Source organism: Epargyreus clarus, unplaced genomic scaffold, assembly GCF_041222505.1.
Source record: "Epargyreus clarus isolate Ecla_fem2 unplaced genomic scaffold, WU_Ecla_fem_2.2 ptg000027l, whole genome shotgun sequence".
Classification (NCBI taxonomy): Eukaryota; Metazoa; Arthropoda; class Insecta; order Lepidoptera; family Hesperiidae; genus Epargyreus; species Epargyreus clarus.
Window position 1 is genome coordinate 8,676,763 of NW_027332234.1, and position 17,655 is coordinate 8,694,417.

At 32.0% G+C, this 17,655-nt stretch overlaps 1 protein-coding gene across 12 annotated transcripts in view; it reads right to left on the minus strand.

Annotated features, from left to right (window-relative positions):
- The window catches only part of spen (spen family transcriptional repressor split ends), a 104,806-nt gene that overhangs the window by 67,024 nt on the left and 20,127 nt on the right, over nucleotides 1-17,655 (minus strand). For all 12 annotated transcript variants that reach the window (XM_073088417.1, XM_073088416.1, XM_073088414.1 and 9 more), the window contains one exon: nucleotides 13,404-13,718. In XM_073088417.1, coding sequence (XP_072944518.1) covers nucleotides 13,404-13,718 — 315 coding nt within the window. The remainder of the gene's footprint in view (nucleotides 1-13,403; nucleotides 13,719-17,655) is intronic.

The window sequence follows — 17,655 nt, forward strand, 5'->3', positions numbered from 1 at the left end:
CAGTAGACGTTCTTGGTAATTGTGTTTTTTAGATAATTATGCGTCTATTTATTTCGTCAACCTAGCCATATTCATAAAGATATTGTATCTGTATTATCAAATATTACGCTATGACAGGATATTAATAGACAGGTGATGCCAATTATGTAAATGAACTATGCATTAGTAATTAATTGTAATAAATAAACGACCAGTATATTAACATTTACCGGCAAGTCTCAAAATTTACCGTACTTCGGGCTTTAGAGTATCATATTAGACATAGTATAATGTGACCGGATAACTCAGCTCTTACCTACGACGCTACAGGAGTGAGGGAGATGACGACTAAGGGTAACGCGCGGGGAGTGGGCGGCAGGCAAAATTTAAATTTTAGCTCAGTTCGCTAGCTACGCGGCTAAGAGGCACTTGTTAATATAGTTACGTTACGTACGATATTACATATCTAAGATAAGTCATTCTATGCTCGGACCCAAAATTGTCACATAATATTTTAAGAAAACAATATTTTTCCAGAATTCCTTTGATTATTATCGGATTATCTGATGTCTATATGTTATACAGGATTGCCCAACAGGTGGAGTTATGAAACTGTGTGAGTAATTGGTGTTTCAAGTCACCGCAAAAATCTAATAGTGATGGTGCCATAGATAGAATTTGATTATCAATTTACTTAAAAATTCGTCTATGGCAATTCTGAAAGTTATAACATAAGGAAATGATTGATGAAATGACTTCTGTGATGCCTCTTTATTTATGTAAATAATAAATCAATTTATCATAATACCTAAAGACCTTAAAGTGTTTCTCTTGTTACTTTATCTTTAGCTATGTTTTTCGTCTATCTTCTTATTTAATTAAGTACTCTTTCATAGGGGACTAGTTCACATGCTGCATTCGATCATCATTAATAATTTATAATAAAACCTTGAGATATAGTGAGATCCGCGAATATTATTTATTATGTATGCATTGCAGAATATCGTCTTTTGTGTGGATCCAAACTAGACCAGGGTCGATAATTTTTAAAACCAATTAAAATCGTAGTAGGATGAAACCCATTAGAAAAGGAGGGGAATATTATAAAAATGAAGGGAAAAATAATTTACGGGCGATCTGAGGTCGGGGAGGGGATGGGGGTGAGTCTTTAAGGGTAAAAAACGGTTTTTCTCGATTTCCGGCAAAACTAAAAGTCCTATCGAAAAAAGTCAAATGGCAAAGTTGTAGGTAATAAAAAGATCTAAAACTTTTGTATTTACACTTTTTTCACATAACCTCAAAATTTATGTGAAAAATTCAAAAAACCAAGATTTTGGTTTTTTATTTTTATCTTTTACAAAAAAAAATTTTTTTAACGAAATTTGGCGAAAACTTACCTTTTTATGTCCCAAATACGCTGTAATTTATTTGATTAAAAATATTTATTTTTTCACCTTATTTTGAATTAATATCGAAAAAACTCCCTAATTTTCAATCCAAAATTCACCCGTCAAAATATCAGCTTTTTTCAAAAAGTTGGTATGTTTTCTGTTCGTTGAAATCTCTACTTTTTGATGGTGAAAAAAAAAATATATGTTACTATAGTAAATCTTCTCAGAAAATGCAAAAAATCAAAAAAAACTCGAATTCGAAATTTGGATTTGAATTTGAAATTTGGAAGTGCTGGATACCACTAAACGACTCAAAGCTGCTTTTTTTATTTCATACACTTGCTTATCATCTGCCTTATTGCAGATGATACAAACAGATTCATCCATACTGATAATCTGAAAAGACAGAATCGAATTAATAATGCCTTCACTATTTTATCGTGAATATACCCCCATAAAAAAAATATATTAAAGAAATAAATGTCAAAATGTCTAAAAAATATATTAAAAATCTATTTAAAATGTATAAATATATAAAAAATATGTATAGTAAATATATTTTTAATAACTAACTTTTGGCTGATTTTGAAGTATATTTCATATATTTTGAATACATCTGAAATATATTTGAAATGTAAAAAATATATATGAAAATCGGCCAAAAGTTTGTTATTACAAATATATTTATGATATATATTTTATATATTTTTTATAGATTTTTAAAATATTTTTTATGTATTTTGAAATATTTTTTTTTCCATGGGATTAACTAAATTTGTTTGTGCAAAATTAAGGAGATTATTATTTTTTTATCTTGTACTAAAACATCATTTAATTTCAATCTTTAGGTTACGTTACGTTAAGTATACTATTTTTTAAAGAAAATATTACGATTTTTATGTTTGAGTTGATTGATACAGACAAAAATAGATATAGTAATTACCTTCCTATGCAGATTCGAAAAGTTTTTTTTTTTAAGTAAACTTGTCACAATTATCTTCAAGAAACTCAGCGTGCACGTGTATTTTTATAAACGATGTTGTATATTGTACTGTATTTCGAATACTGGTTAGGCTAACGGTTGTAACAGCTGCTACGAAATAGTAGGTATGTATGTAGTAAGACCCAGACTCGCCTAGCCCCTTCCCCACTTCTCCATGAAATACCTTTTGATGGGCTACTATTTTTCGTAGGTCACTCAGGTATATAATTTTTCTTAAAATAGTTATAAATAGACATCTACGCATATAATTTAAAGAAGATTCGACAACTTTCTCCAAATATTGTAAATGTCTTATTAAATATTAATTTTATTAACTGATTTGTTTGTTAATTATAGTAGTATATTCTTATTTGCAATTTTTTTTATCAATGTAACATGTAATCTAATGTTTTTCGAGTAATTAAAGTGGTAATTTTAATAAATAGCTCAAAATTTTTATAAAAATTAAAAAAAAAATCGAATTCGAGTTTTTTTTTATTTTTTACATTTTCTGAGAATTTACTATAGTAACATATATTTTTTTTTCACCATCAAAAAGTAGAGATTTCAACGAACAGAAAACATACCAACTTTTTGAAAAAAAGCTCATATTTTGACGGGTGAGTTTTCGATTGAAAATTAGGGTGTTTTTTCGATATTAATTCAAAATAAGGTGAAAAAATAAATATTTTTAATCAAATAAATTACAGCGTATTTGGGACATAAAAAGGTAAGTTTTCGCCAAATTTCGTTAAAAAAAATTTTTTTTTTGTAAAAGATAAAAATAAAAAACCAAAAACTTGGTTTTTTGAATTTTTCACATAAATTTTGTGGTTATGTGAAAAAAGTGTAAATACAAAAGTTTTAGATCTTTTTATTACCTACAACTTTGCCATTTGACTTTTTTCGATAGGACTTTTAGTTTTGCCGGAAATCGAGAAAAACCGTTTTTTACCCTTAAAGACTCACCCCCATCCCCTCCCCGACCTCAGATCGCCCGTAAATTATTTTTCCCTTCATTTTTATAATATTCCCCTCCTTTTTTTATTTCACTTTTTATTATTTTTAAAGGCTTCTACCCTAGTCTAAACTGTCTAGTTTTTGAGTTATTTGCATTTTCAAAGTGCACAAAATTCAAATTCTCCGATGCTCTTTAGGCTTAATTTACATTGCCGCGGAATGGAATGGAAGCGAATTTTTGCAAACAAATTCTGCATAGCATAATGAACTTTATGACAATTAATGCCTTAGAGTTGACAATTAAGACGTACAATCTTTTGCGAACAAATTATGACGAAGTAAACAATGCTCACTTGAAAGTCATCCATTGGTTCAACATATATTACATATATTTTTTAATGAGAAGAAAACTAAATGTATCTAGTTCTCGTTGCCCAACGCGAGGGATGTTGAAACCAATATGCTATTAAATGAAATATTTTTGAATCTTGTGGACGTTGTGTGTGTTTTCCTAGGTGTTACTTTACACGCCAAATTGCAATGGAGTCCGTCCCCACGTTCATAAATAGTCAGGTAGACTCAGTTCGCGGTCTATGTTGTTAAAACAATTAGTAGAGTTTTAACCCATGTAGAAACAGGTAGCATAATTTATTTTAATTACTTTCATAGCATGATGACCCATAGTATATTAATATAGGAATGCTCGACACTTCTAAATGATATTTTTAAATTGCAATACTCGGGAACTGAACTGTTTAAAGAAATAAATATTCTAACTGTTATACCCACATACGTATATGAAAACCTAATGTATTTAATGAAAAATTTTTAATAATTTGGAAAAAAGGTGTAACATACATAATTGTTAATACAAGGAATGAACATAATTTTAATAGATGGTACAAGTGTCCACAAAATAAGTAATTCTTTTATGGGTCAATGTACACGTTTTACCAAAATCAGAAATTTGTCAATTAATAAATTCAAAACAATAAAAAAAATCAAATTTAGCCGTTAAGCTTATTATAAAGTTTCTGATTATATTGAAGATAAAACAGCTTGATAGTGATCAATAACATAAATCATTAGTTAATTAAGTAAATGTTATAGTGTAGCGTATCTTGCAGAACAGAACTTTTTTAGATAAACGTAAGACAAGATACTGGAGCTAGATTTTCATTAATTATATGTAAAAAACGATGTCATTTAAATATAATAAAAGAAGAAATCCCCTTCTTACAGACTCTTCTCACTTGAGGTCGCGTTCCGATCCAATAGTGATTTAAGAAAAAATATTACATAATAAATATGTCATATTGGATTTTTTTAAATGGTATATTAGAATTGATGATGTAATCGATAATATTTTGTTATACTGTAGGTAAAGATGGTTAAAAATATTTAACAATAAAATCAATTTCTTTCATTTATTGTTGTATATATTTTTCATTGAATAGTTCCGAATACACAAATCTAATTGTATATTTTCTTTACGCTATAGTTATATTCAGAAGTTAGAATCGATACAAGCGTATTTTACTATACCTATCTCTAGTCATGTCCTACTGACACTCTTTAACAGCCTTCTGGAATGCATTCTCTGAGCGGCCAGACAATATAGTTAAATGAGATTGACTTTTATGGATATTTATACTTAAAAGATTATATTAATATAGTTATACATTCTTGTATGGAACGTCTTAATCAGCAACACAACCCTAGAGCCATAGCCACAAAATAAAAAGGAACAGAAGTCAATCTCATGTATGTATATTCCGCGAAGTCTAAGCTGAGCTTTGCATTTGTGTGAGTGCACATGGAGTGTAGGTGTAAAGTCAGATTACGTCTTTTAATTGATTTAAACCGGTTTATACTGCTTTTTGGCAATCGTGCATCTTCCTCACTTCCTGTACTGGTAGGCAGAATTGTTTGATTTTTATGTTCGATTTTTTGTAAAATGGCATAAAATATAAATAAACGTGAATGTGGCGAATAATTTAAAATATCAAAAATTTTTTTTTTGTTCAAATGTAATTTAAAATAAAACAAATATTTTTTAATTAACTAAAAATGAAACTTTAATACTTGGTACAATTCATGAAATTGAAAGGTATAAAAGATGTGAAGACAGACTAAAAATTAAAAAATAAGGAAAATAAACTTTGTAGTAGTCAAATCCACCATTTTTCTAAACAAGATATTTGTTTAGATAGAGGTATTTTTTTTTAAACAAAAATATCTCTTCAACTTATGTAATTAACTAAAGATGATAAATTTTATTTTTAAAAGTTTTTTATCTGACTCTACTTTTGTTCACTCACACTAATCCAAAGCTCAGTTTGGACCTCGCGGACTATACCTCATTTCTTATACCTGCGTTCGGCGGTCAACGTAGGGATTTGAACTTTAGCTTATGCAACCATACATACTCCAAACCCACACTAGCCCGCATATTAATAAAAATATTAAAGAATATTAAACCAAAGCAATACATAATTTTACATTGCAAATAGTTTACACAACAAAAAAAACTAACACGAGCACTTGCTCAGTACTTACTGAATTACAAAATAACGATATACATAAAATACGCTTGTGCACACGTTTGTGTAAGTACAGACTTAGTCCATTGAAATGTTACATTTTTTAGGCCTTAGTGTGCATTTGTCAGAGGACGCAATTTTATTTTTTTAATGTGTAGGGGGGGTCAGTAGAAGCTTAAGTTCAAGTTTGTGGGGTCGGCACCCTTGTCCCCCGGCCGCCATCTTGGAAAAGGGGGTGCAAAGGGTTTTCGCGCTGTATCTCGTAAACTAGTTACCCTACAGAAAATTTAATCAAACATAAAATGTAGCAAATTAAATTTCCTACAATTTTATTTCTATTACTTTTTATCGTCAAGTGACCAACAAAAAAGTTATAAACAAAAATAAATGAAAATTTTGTAACAAATTTCCTTTTGGAGGTTATAACTTTTTTTCAGTTCATTTTACAATAAAATGACATCACAGCAATTTTGTAGAGGGTTTTTCAACGAACAATTTCCTCTATATAATTGTTTCATTTTATTTATTTATCTAGGTTTTACAGCGCTCCAAACTTGAACGGATTCTCGAATGCTCATAGGGATGCAATAAAAACTAAAAATTAGGCTTACTTTTCTATGTATATTTTTTTTTTATTCATACAATTTATTATGATCTTAACATTCCTATGCTATTATTAAACTATGTTTGACCCTTTTACCTATGAGGTAATCCACGGGCAATTTCTAGACAAAATAATGTTATTTATTATTATATATTGAAAAATGTCTATCAGTTATTATTTTTTCATTCTCTTTGATGGTCCAGGCTGCGAGAAAAAAATCTGAATCAGTATCCGAGGTGAATTTTTGTAGTATAATGGGAGTTGGTATTGGCGTCATTGTCGGTAATTCATCATTTTCTTCAAGTAATGATGATATGTCCACGATGTTGCTGCAGCTTTCACCACCACAATGGAGGCAAACTGGTGAACATTTAAGGCCTGCTTTTCGGCAACCGCACGCACTTCCACAATTTCCTTTGCATCTGCAAAAGATTAATTTCATAAGCTCGGGGGGTGCTGGAGGCTTGGAAGCTTGGATTGGCATCCAAAATTTTCCATGCTTTTTCCAGCCCCATTCTTCTGGATCACAATATTTACCGAGCCATAACTGAATCTGGTGATACACTCGGAAACTGTGGAAACGGGCTGCATCTTGTGTTGGAGGAAGTGAAGAGAGATTTAATGCATTTTTTGTCACTGTCTTAGCAAATCGTTTGTATCGCAGAGTGTCTAGAGTATCGTCTTTATTTCCGCCATATAAAGAGACGAAAAAACGTTCGCCAACAACACTGAGTAACGATGACTCGACTTTCTCACTCATAAATAATTTAGTTCCACTTGCTAACTCTGGATGCTTCTGCAAATTTTTTATAAATTTGACTTTGCCCATGTTATACGCTGCTGACGTTGTGTCGCATCCTGAGAAGGCATGGAGAAACAGTAAATTCTCAGCTATTACGTCGTCATATTTAAAACTTGAAGGAAAGTACAATTGTTCGGACGTACGCCCTTTTGAAGGTTTAAAAAAAAATACATTTGCGAAATATGTAGCACAACTGTAAGTATAAATAGAGGGGAACCGACAGCTGTGCCACCTAGGATAAATTATAATAATAACAGTAATAGAAGGTAGAGGTTCATTTGTTCTCAAACAACTACTAAGGCCTTTTCTACCTGCTTAGGGTTCTAAGTTTTGTAGTGGGTAAAAGGGTCAAACATAGTTTAATAATAGCATAGGAATGTTAAGATCATAATAAATTGTATGAATAAAAAAAATATAGATAGAAAAGTAAGCCTCATTTTTAGTTTTTATTGCATCCCTATGAGCATTCGAGAATCCGTTCAAGTTTGGAGCGCTGTAAAACCTAGATAAATAAATAAAATGAAACAATTATATAGAGGAAATTGTTCGTTGAAAAACCCTCTACAAAATTGCTGTGATGTCATTTTATTGTAAAATGAACTGAAAAAAAGTTATAACCTCCAAAAGGAAATTTGTTACAAAATTTTCATTTATTTTTGTTTATAACTTTTTTGTTGGTCACTTGACGATAAAAAGTAATAGAAATAAAATTGTAGGAAATTTAATTTGCTACATTTTATGTTTGATTAAATTTTCTGTAGGGTAACTAGTTTACGAGATACAGCGCGAAAACCCTTTGCACCCCCTTTTCCAAGATGGCGCCCGGGGGACAAGGGTGCCGACCCCACAAACTTGAACTTAAGCTTCTACTGACCCCCCCCTACACATTAAAAAAATAAAATTGCGTCCTCTGACAAATGCATACCCAAATGTAACTTTTCAATGGACTAACTTAAATACATAAAAATTGAACACTGTACGTAACTGAAAGATTTGGAACTAAAATCTTTTGATAACTTTCAAAAAAATAAGTTATTAAGAAGATGCATTTATTTCGTGTTTGATACATCTTTTTAGTCTTTGTAATATTTAATAATCTTACCAGATATCTGTAAAGACACAGATTTATGCAATATTTATATTATTATATAGGATACTGAACAACTAAACAAATTATTAAAATGTATTACTTAAATTTAAAAAAATAAAGTTTCAAAATGAACGAAATGTATTTTTTACCCGACTGCCGAGAAATGGTTAGGGTTTTCGCGCGTATATTGTTTGTCGAAAATGTTGGAGTGATAATAAGAAACCGAAACGACTTTACGAATGATGAATAATTCCTGACAGAGCAACTTACTAGTGTCGGCTATTTTAGACTTCAGATCACGATACTGTGATTAAATGACAATTGAGATAAACATATACCCGTTGTGCATGTTTGCCTTGACGCTGAAGACATTACAGATCAGTTAAAAATAGAATTATAACGAATATTTTGAGGTTTTTAAATATTTTAATACATCAATATATTTTAATGACAATGACGAATTGTTTTTTACGTGTGATAAACATTTATGCTCCAAAATATTAATATAAAATGAGTTTTACCTTATATCAGTATAATTATAACATTTATAACAGTTAATTTAACTTTAACTTATGTTAATTTATTTCACTTACAGTATTTTTATTGCACTTACTCGAAAATATACCTTTCCGATCGCAATCCAATGAAGGTGCTTTACGTTAAAACAAAAAACGAAACCTTGCAATTACCCGTGTGATCATGGTCTGACCGTCTGTCATCTTAAAATAATTGTGTAATCACTCCATATTCTGCATTTGCAATTGCATCGTATGGAATATTATTAATGTTTATGTTTGTTTTTGGGATAAATTTTACTCATTCCCTGTACCTACCGCGATAAATACCCACAGCTGGATACTCCGTCAAGTAGAAAACCGTCAGTGACGCCATACAAAGAGTTGACGCGTATTATTTATCGAACGACGATAAATATATTGTAATTATTGGTACTTAAGTTAAATAAATGGCCACCAACATTTACCAATTTTTTGGTATTTAATATTATAGCATCCACGAAAGTAAATGCTTTGTGAAAATTTGAACTGCCTATCTATTACGTTTCAATGGATAAAGTAAAAACGTCGAAAAATAGCGAGTTTTTGTATGGCGGCCGCCACTTATTTTCAACTTTTTTAATTTTTAGTATTCATTGTTATAGCCGCCACTCAACATACAGAGTATATCTATTACGGTTCAGGAGATAGAGCCCTGTGACAAACGAACAGACAGCGGCATCGTAATAATAGGGTCCCGTTTTTACCCGTTGGGTACGGAACCCTAAAAAGCCGGCTATGAGTTATATCCAATTGGTAATAAGTCCTAAAATATATGTGAAACGCCAAACAATACGTAATCGTCTCGTAAGTATTTATATGAAATGTTGCGGAATGGTTACTAGTCCATTGAAATGTTACAATTTAAGGACCGAATATTGCATGTTTTAGAGGGAGCAATTTTATTTTTGGTACATGTGTGGGGGGTCAATAGAAGCTTAACCTCAAGCGTGTGGGGTCGCCACGCTTGTTGACCGCTATCTTGACAAAAAGGGTGAAAACACTTTTTTCGCGATATCTCGGAAACTATGCGTCTTACAAAAAAATTACAAAGTCATAATTTGTAACAAATTGTGTTGCCTGCAAATATGTTTATATAACTTTTTACCCTAAATTAAAAATTGAAGAAGTAAAAACAGTTAAAACTTTTCCCTATATATGTTTTTAATTTCATTTATTGAAAACGCTGTTACAGCGATTCGAGTTCGAACACGACGATCACGAATAACTAGCTACGAAACGTCAAAATGAGCGCACGAAAAATGATTTGGATTTCGATTGTTTTTATTATTATTACTGTGTGGAACGTAATAAAGTCAATATAAATATTTAAAAATGTGTATTGATCTTAATTCAATAACTATTATTATTATTTTACTATCATTGTATTACATTATTATCGTCAAAAACAAGACTCTACCATTTGAAACGTATTTTTTAACGGGCATATCATTTTTATACATTTCGGACAACTAATTATGAATCAGACTATAGATATTTTAAAACGCGGGCGAAACCACGGGGTACAGATATTCACTTGAATCTAATCATTTTATAGTCGTCGCAAGTTAATAGGCCCATTTTCACACATGGCATACACAAGAATAATTAGTAAAACTTATAAAGTGTATTATACATTTTATTTCAGTTAAAATGTGTCCAGAAACCAATTTATTCTACATCAAAAAGTATCATATGGCGTCATTGCAATATTTTATGTCAGTCGGGTAATTTGGCAATTTACGACCATTTACGGCTACAGCTTGCGGCTTCAAACCATTCGGAAGAAACAATAATCGATCAACTTTCAAATAATCGAAACGTAGAATAACCAATAATTATTTATTTATCCCTTTTTCATCATGACAATTAATCGAGACTTTGTTCCTTAGTGAATGATAAAAAAATAAATACAGTATACGATAGGACGAGCGATGTTTTATTTAATCTCCTGAAGGTGGTTAAATTTTCGAATTACGAAATAATTTACTTTCCTTTCTCTTGTTTATTAAATCTGATATAGATAAATATTAAATAAATATTCTGTTTACAAAATATTAAGTAATCTGTATAGATTAATCTGTATTGTATAATACGATATGGGGTTGTAATCTTTTGTCTTAAAAATCGGTTTCTTTGGTTATCGATTTGTATATAACATGCTTAGTACTGTAGTGATGCCATGTGTCAAAATGTGCCTATTCAATTGTGACGACTATAGGTGATACGAAATTCGCTGGGTCATCTAGTTTAATATAAAAAACGAACAGTAGTAACAACTGCTTGGTATGTTGCTTGACCAGGGCAGTACAAGTAGTAAAAAACAAGTAACATAAAACGCAATTGTCCACATAATTAAGTAGTTATTTACTACGACAACACCTCATATAATATTTTAACATGATTATAAGATACCCCCACTGCAAAAGGAAAAAGCGACGTTTACAATCTCAAACACAATTCCAAAAGATTCTGTGACAACGTAGGCATTACTATGAAAAAATGTAACTTAATTTTTATTACAATCCAGAAATCATTCAGTATAATAATATAGGTATATTAAGTTTTCTGTCACTAATTTGACATTTTTATGCAAATAAATATAAGGTAACCGTCACGTTATATAGCTTTATCAAGCGTTCGATTTAAAACTTGGACATTATTTTATATATGTACGTATATCGGCGAAAACAGGTTGATAATATTAACAGCTTATCACTTCAGAGTGGGTCACAGATAAGATAAATATATAGGTATTTCATTTGTTTTTTAACAAGTTAATCAAAAATTGGATAATATAATAAAATAAATAATATTTAGGTTGCCACTGTCATCGTATGTATTGATATAGACTTGACATGTGAGTCTATTAAAATATATAAACTAAACTATTTAAAAACTTGATTTAGGTTCAAGCCTCATCAAATGAGATAAGCCTATGAAATACACTATTAAGAAGTGTACTACAATTTTGAATTTTTAAAGATACATTTAATAATGTCATTTAATTGATATACTAAACACCTTCGTTCTGAGAATTAATGCTTCAATAAGGTAACCTAACGTAGTATTCTAATCCAATATAGCAACCTCTGTTACAATATTTATTCCTATTTAAACCTAGTTGACCCTAAATACGAAATAATAACCAAAGTTTATTGTTTTAATACGACGTCAGACAAATAAACAGGTAACGTGCTTAAATGATTTTGTAGAAAATCAATATCCACTCTGTGTGGGCGGATTTCGGTGGGTAGACCTTGGTTGAAACCATCGTTGTTAATATTATTTGGAGGCGTTTATCTTTACCAGTATCTACACATTTATTTGGATGTCACAAAGTTTCTACCTAAACTTGGACATGGTTGAATCAATACAATATAACAAAAGAAAGATATACGGACCATACGGCCAAGTCAAAGTTATTAAGTAAAAGAAAAACACACAATTACTTGCAACATCCAAGAGGGGACAGATAGTGTTAAGACGATTGTTACAACATTTGCACAAAATAACGTTAATAACAAGGTGCATATAAAACGAAGTTGGGACCGCCGCCAGCCACAGTGATCGTAACCGAAGTATGATCGCCGTCGTCTTATTCAGAATTCACTGCACTCTATCACAAAGCACGTATTGAACAAGCACTAAACACAATTTGTCACTTCACTTATGTCACTGTTCCGGACGAATTTCCCACTGCAATCCAAGTAAATCACTGCAATCCATTAGGGATGCTCGCAGGTTCACTGTCATGGCGGCGGCGGCACCGATACTGTTGTGCGAGGACTAATGACGGACATGCTTCAACTAGTTACTATTTTTGAATTCCAATTATCACAGCGTAACAAGCATAAAGCGAATTTTATTGTGGGCAGTTTAATTGGTTCTTGATTAAACATCATGATTTCAGTAAGAAAGAACCACGAAAAACAATGAGCGACAGTAACCGTCATTAGGCACGTCGCAGCGTAATACACATATGGCTATCTGCATGTATTATAGGTAATATTTAAAAAAAACAGATGTACAATAAGACTTTAGTGTTACGAAGAATACATTATCGCTGTAAATACGAGTTGGCACAAGTAAATTTATACAAAAACATGTTATACAATTGTGATATTTATACATATTATGAACAAAATTATTATCAGAATTCAATCAACCTAATTAACGTACATAATTATAGTATTTGTAATTATGTTTTTACATTCATAATATAATTGTCTTTAATAATAATACATTGAATATTTATTTGGTTAATACGATGCTTATATTAATGAAATTATGCTGCTAAAATAAATTAACTAATCTACTCAAACCTTCTCACGTAATATAATTATTTAATATTTACGGCGATAAATTACAACTTTTCCACTTAGTGTAAAACAAATGGCAGTGTGAAACTAGTATTGAGTAATAATATAAAGTTAAAAAGTTAAGCATTTATAATACCTGCAGATAGCGATTGTAGCCGAACAAAAATATTACTTACGAGAGATGGTAGCGCGAAGCAGTGACAGGAGCGGGTGTGGAGTTCACGGAGGATGAAGAACCTGAGTAACCCGAGCCGGCAGGTGACGAGCCGGCCGAGGGCGCACCCGCGGCCGATGGTATCGCAGCTGGCTCGTAATACTCGGTGGTGAGAGTACGTTCGTCCAGCACGTGCTCCACGTTATGTGCCTTTGATGCAGACTTGATGTCCATAAAAGCAACCGTCGCACAAACACCGGTAGTCGTGCTTCCACTCGCACCCACACTTGCGTTTTCCATGCGACCCAATAACTTGACATTCTGGACTCGGCCATAGCTGAAAGAAGAGAAATGTATGAGAAAAGGAAAGAGCCTTAATCGTCCATTGTTGAAATTTTACAACAAACTACATCAGGCAAAATATTTTAGATGGAAATACTATGTAAATCTTATAGAGTAAAATTCAAACTTTGGCCCAAACCCAACTTCAAAAAAATGTTTGTAGACAACGCAAGTAATCATCAGAGACATGTGATTTGCCAATTTAACAAATGTGCGGTTTCCTAATAAAACCATAGACTTGTTAGGTACAATACAATAACAGGTCTGTGAATAAAACCTAGAAAATAAATTTTAATAAAATAGAAATAATATAATAATTAAATAAAAGCGTACTGTTTTATTTCTGTAACGGTCGCGTTTATAAGAAATGGTGATGAGAAAAAAAAATAGATAAACCTGTATTTGTAATATGCAATTCTTAACACCTCAAAATTACTGCCTTATTAATATAAATATTTATAACCATACAATAACAAACCAATCCAAACATCGGTATCAGAAAAACAACAGTAAACAATAAACAGTGGTGTTTAGTTAAACGTAAAATATTTTCTTATAAAATTCAAGTAATACAGTACAGTCCATCCGATAGTACGTGGTAACTGCCGAACATGGACATTTGCAATCAACATACACTACAAAATTATTGAAATCTTGCCTATGGTCAATCTTAAATCCGTTACTGCCCCTGAGGTCTAAGTTGGAAACCTCGTGAAGTGGATAAAAATAATGGCAAACCTCGTTACGCCATTCACACCAGAACATAGTACAGCTTGACACTGCTGATATAAAACACACGCTTTCTACACTCATAACCCCACACTAGGATTCCCTGTGTCGTGAGTGCCATGGACACACACATAGACAAATACAGAAACACCCAGACCCAGAAACAGAATTCTAAATTTATCATTTAGATGTCTGTCTGGCCGAGGATCGACCGCGGGAACCTCTGCGCGTCAGACCGGTATGGTGACCACTCCGCCATGTGGGTCGTCAATAAAAGAGGAATATTTGTGACTGTGGTTCCTTCAGTAGACTCACAAAACATACTTTAAATACACTCTATACCAGCTTGTAAGTATACTGGTATTGGTTTAGGGTTCCCTACCCAAAGAGTAAAAACGGAATCCAATTACTAAATACTAAAAACAAAAAAATCTTGAAAATTTAAGGGGTTTGCCATACAAGTAATTGCTCTTTTTAAGCGTTTTTCGCTTTATCTATAGAACTGTAATACATAATAGGTAGATACATGATCACAATGCTTTTTTTTCTATGGTTGCTATGACACGAGATACAAAAAATTAATAAAAAGTTGGTCCATTTCTATTATTATTGAAGAATAATTTCAATTTTAAAACTACGCATTTATACATTGATGTCTATAAGATAGAAGAATAAAAAATAAAAAGTAATATATCTAATCTTATCTGCAGTTGATTACAGATGTCCATGGGCGGCACTAGCCACTTACTTTAAGTTGGACTGCATGCTCGTATCCTACCCGTATATTATAAAAAAGAACCTTATTGGAACTTGCCTTTATTTTTTAAAATAAACATAATAATTATATTGATTCATCTATACTAATATTATAAAGAGGAAAACTTTGTTTGTTTGTTTGATTGTAATGAATAGGCTTAAAAACTACTGGACCGATTTTAAAAATTCTTTCACCATTCGAAAGCTACATTATCCACGAGTAACATAGGCTGTATTTTATATGAAATACTAGCAGAACCCGCGGCTTCGCCCGCGTAAAACAATATTATATGACATACAAACAACTGTAATCGTAAATTTGTATCTAACAATTTTAACGATAAAGTAGGATTAATATTTAATTAATAAAAGCTTTTTTTTCCTCATTGTGTACCTAAATTGGTCAAGCTTTCTTCAGAAACATACACAAAAACTCTAACTAGTAGACTGTAATGAAACTTTCTTTAAAATATAAGTTTCATGTAGGATATAATAATTATTCGAACTTCGAACTTCGAACCATCCATATATATATTATATGGGGTTATATGGGGCTTTACATACAGCGGTTCTTTCCAGGGTCTCTGGCTGGGCGGTTAGAGATCCCATTCTTCCCGCCCGCAACTCCAGAAGTCCCCCTTTAGTCTCGTACGACAGGAGGGGATACTGTAGCCTATGTCTAGCCTGTAGGGCTATGTATCTACCACATCACCATCACTAATCCACGAATACCCACCACAACCCTACCCCACGGCAGGACAAAATGTTGGCACGCAGTGTGTCCAAAGTAGTTGCGATGTACCTAATCAGTATACCAAAATGTTAAGTTTATTCAAAAACTTACGCATTGTCATATATGAAATTTGCACCCCTTCAACGTTGTCGTGTATTTGTCTGAATAGACGTTATCTGAAATTTCACGTTTCTAACTTCGAACCTAAAAGATTTCCCGTATATATACATACATATTATAACACTTATTTTACCTCCTTAGTAGATTTCAAAAACATTCCTATGTACATATGCATCAATAGATACTTTATCAGCAAATTTCTTAAAGACAATATTCAACACCAACCACCCACGGGTGGTGTGTGACCCGCGACTTTCCCTTGTGGCCCGCGGGTCTGCGCGTTACTAATAATTGGCCAAGTGCAAGTCAAACCCGCACCTGGAGGGTTCTTCCGTACTACCAAAATTTTCATTTTTTTAAATTTCTAGTATTTAATATTGCAGCAGCCATTAAAGTACACACATTGTGAAAATTTGAACTGTCTACCTTTAACGGTTCAAAACTTAGTTGGAAAAATAGCGAATAGCAGTTTGTGTTGTATGGGGACAGTATTTGTTGTTATAGCGGCCACAGTTATGCATCCTCTGTAAGAATTTCAAATGTCTATCTATTACAGTTCCAGAGATAGAGCCCTGTGACACACGGACAAACAGCGAAGTCTTAGTAATAGGGTTCCGTTTTTATCCTTTAGGTACGAAACCTTAAAAAACCGCTGTTCTGCACTTCAGCACGCGCAATACATTCCCATTAAAAATATATGTTACGACGGCCCGTGGAATTTCGCCCTACACTTCTATGTTATTTTTTCAGACACGCCAAAGGAAGTAACTTCAATAACGGTTTTTAAAGAAACTTTCTTTACTAATAGTACCCTAATGGGGTTGATTGTTGAGTTGCTAAAAATGCTGAAATAATAATGCTGAAACGATGTGTAAACAGAAAGGCATAATACATACACCCTTTTATAGCCGTCTTAAGGGTTGATCTAAAAAAAACAGTGACTCAGATGCTTTATTGAGTCTAATGATAATTTTTCATAGTGGTTGCTTCCAAATTAACGGATTATAAAATAAAGTTCCAACCCCTATTTAACGACCTTAAGGGTTAATTTTTCAAAAACGGTGAAAAAGGTGTTCTATTATTTTCAATCAGAAAGCAGAATACTAAATTACATAGAATTTGCTCTAAAATCTGCGAAATCCTAAACGGAGTTTCTACCTCTATTTTATCCTCTTAAGGGTAGATTTTCCATAAACGTTGTTAAAGAAGATCTATTATTCCGTACCAGAAAGCTAAATCCTATTTTTACAGTCCTTGTTTCCAAATAAACGGATTTTAAAATAAAATTGCATCCCCTATTTAACAACCTTAAGGGTTGATTTTCCAAAAACTGTGAAATAGGTGTTCTAGTATTTGGAATCAGAAAGCCAAATAACAATTTTCATAGACTTTGCTTAAAAAGCCGCGGACTTCTAAACGAAGTTTCCACCCCTATTTTACCTTCTTAAGGGTAGATTTTCCATAAACGTTCTTAGTAAACTCATAGATGCTAAAAAAATTTTTTGGTCAAGTTTCAGAGTTTTAAAAGCGATAGATTGGAAGATATTTTTTTTTTTTAATTTTCAACGCCCCCGCACTCCCCTCTGGGGGTGGA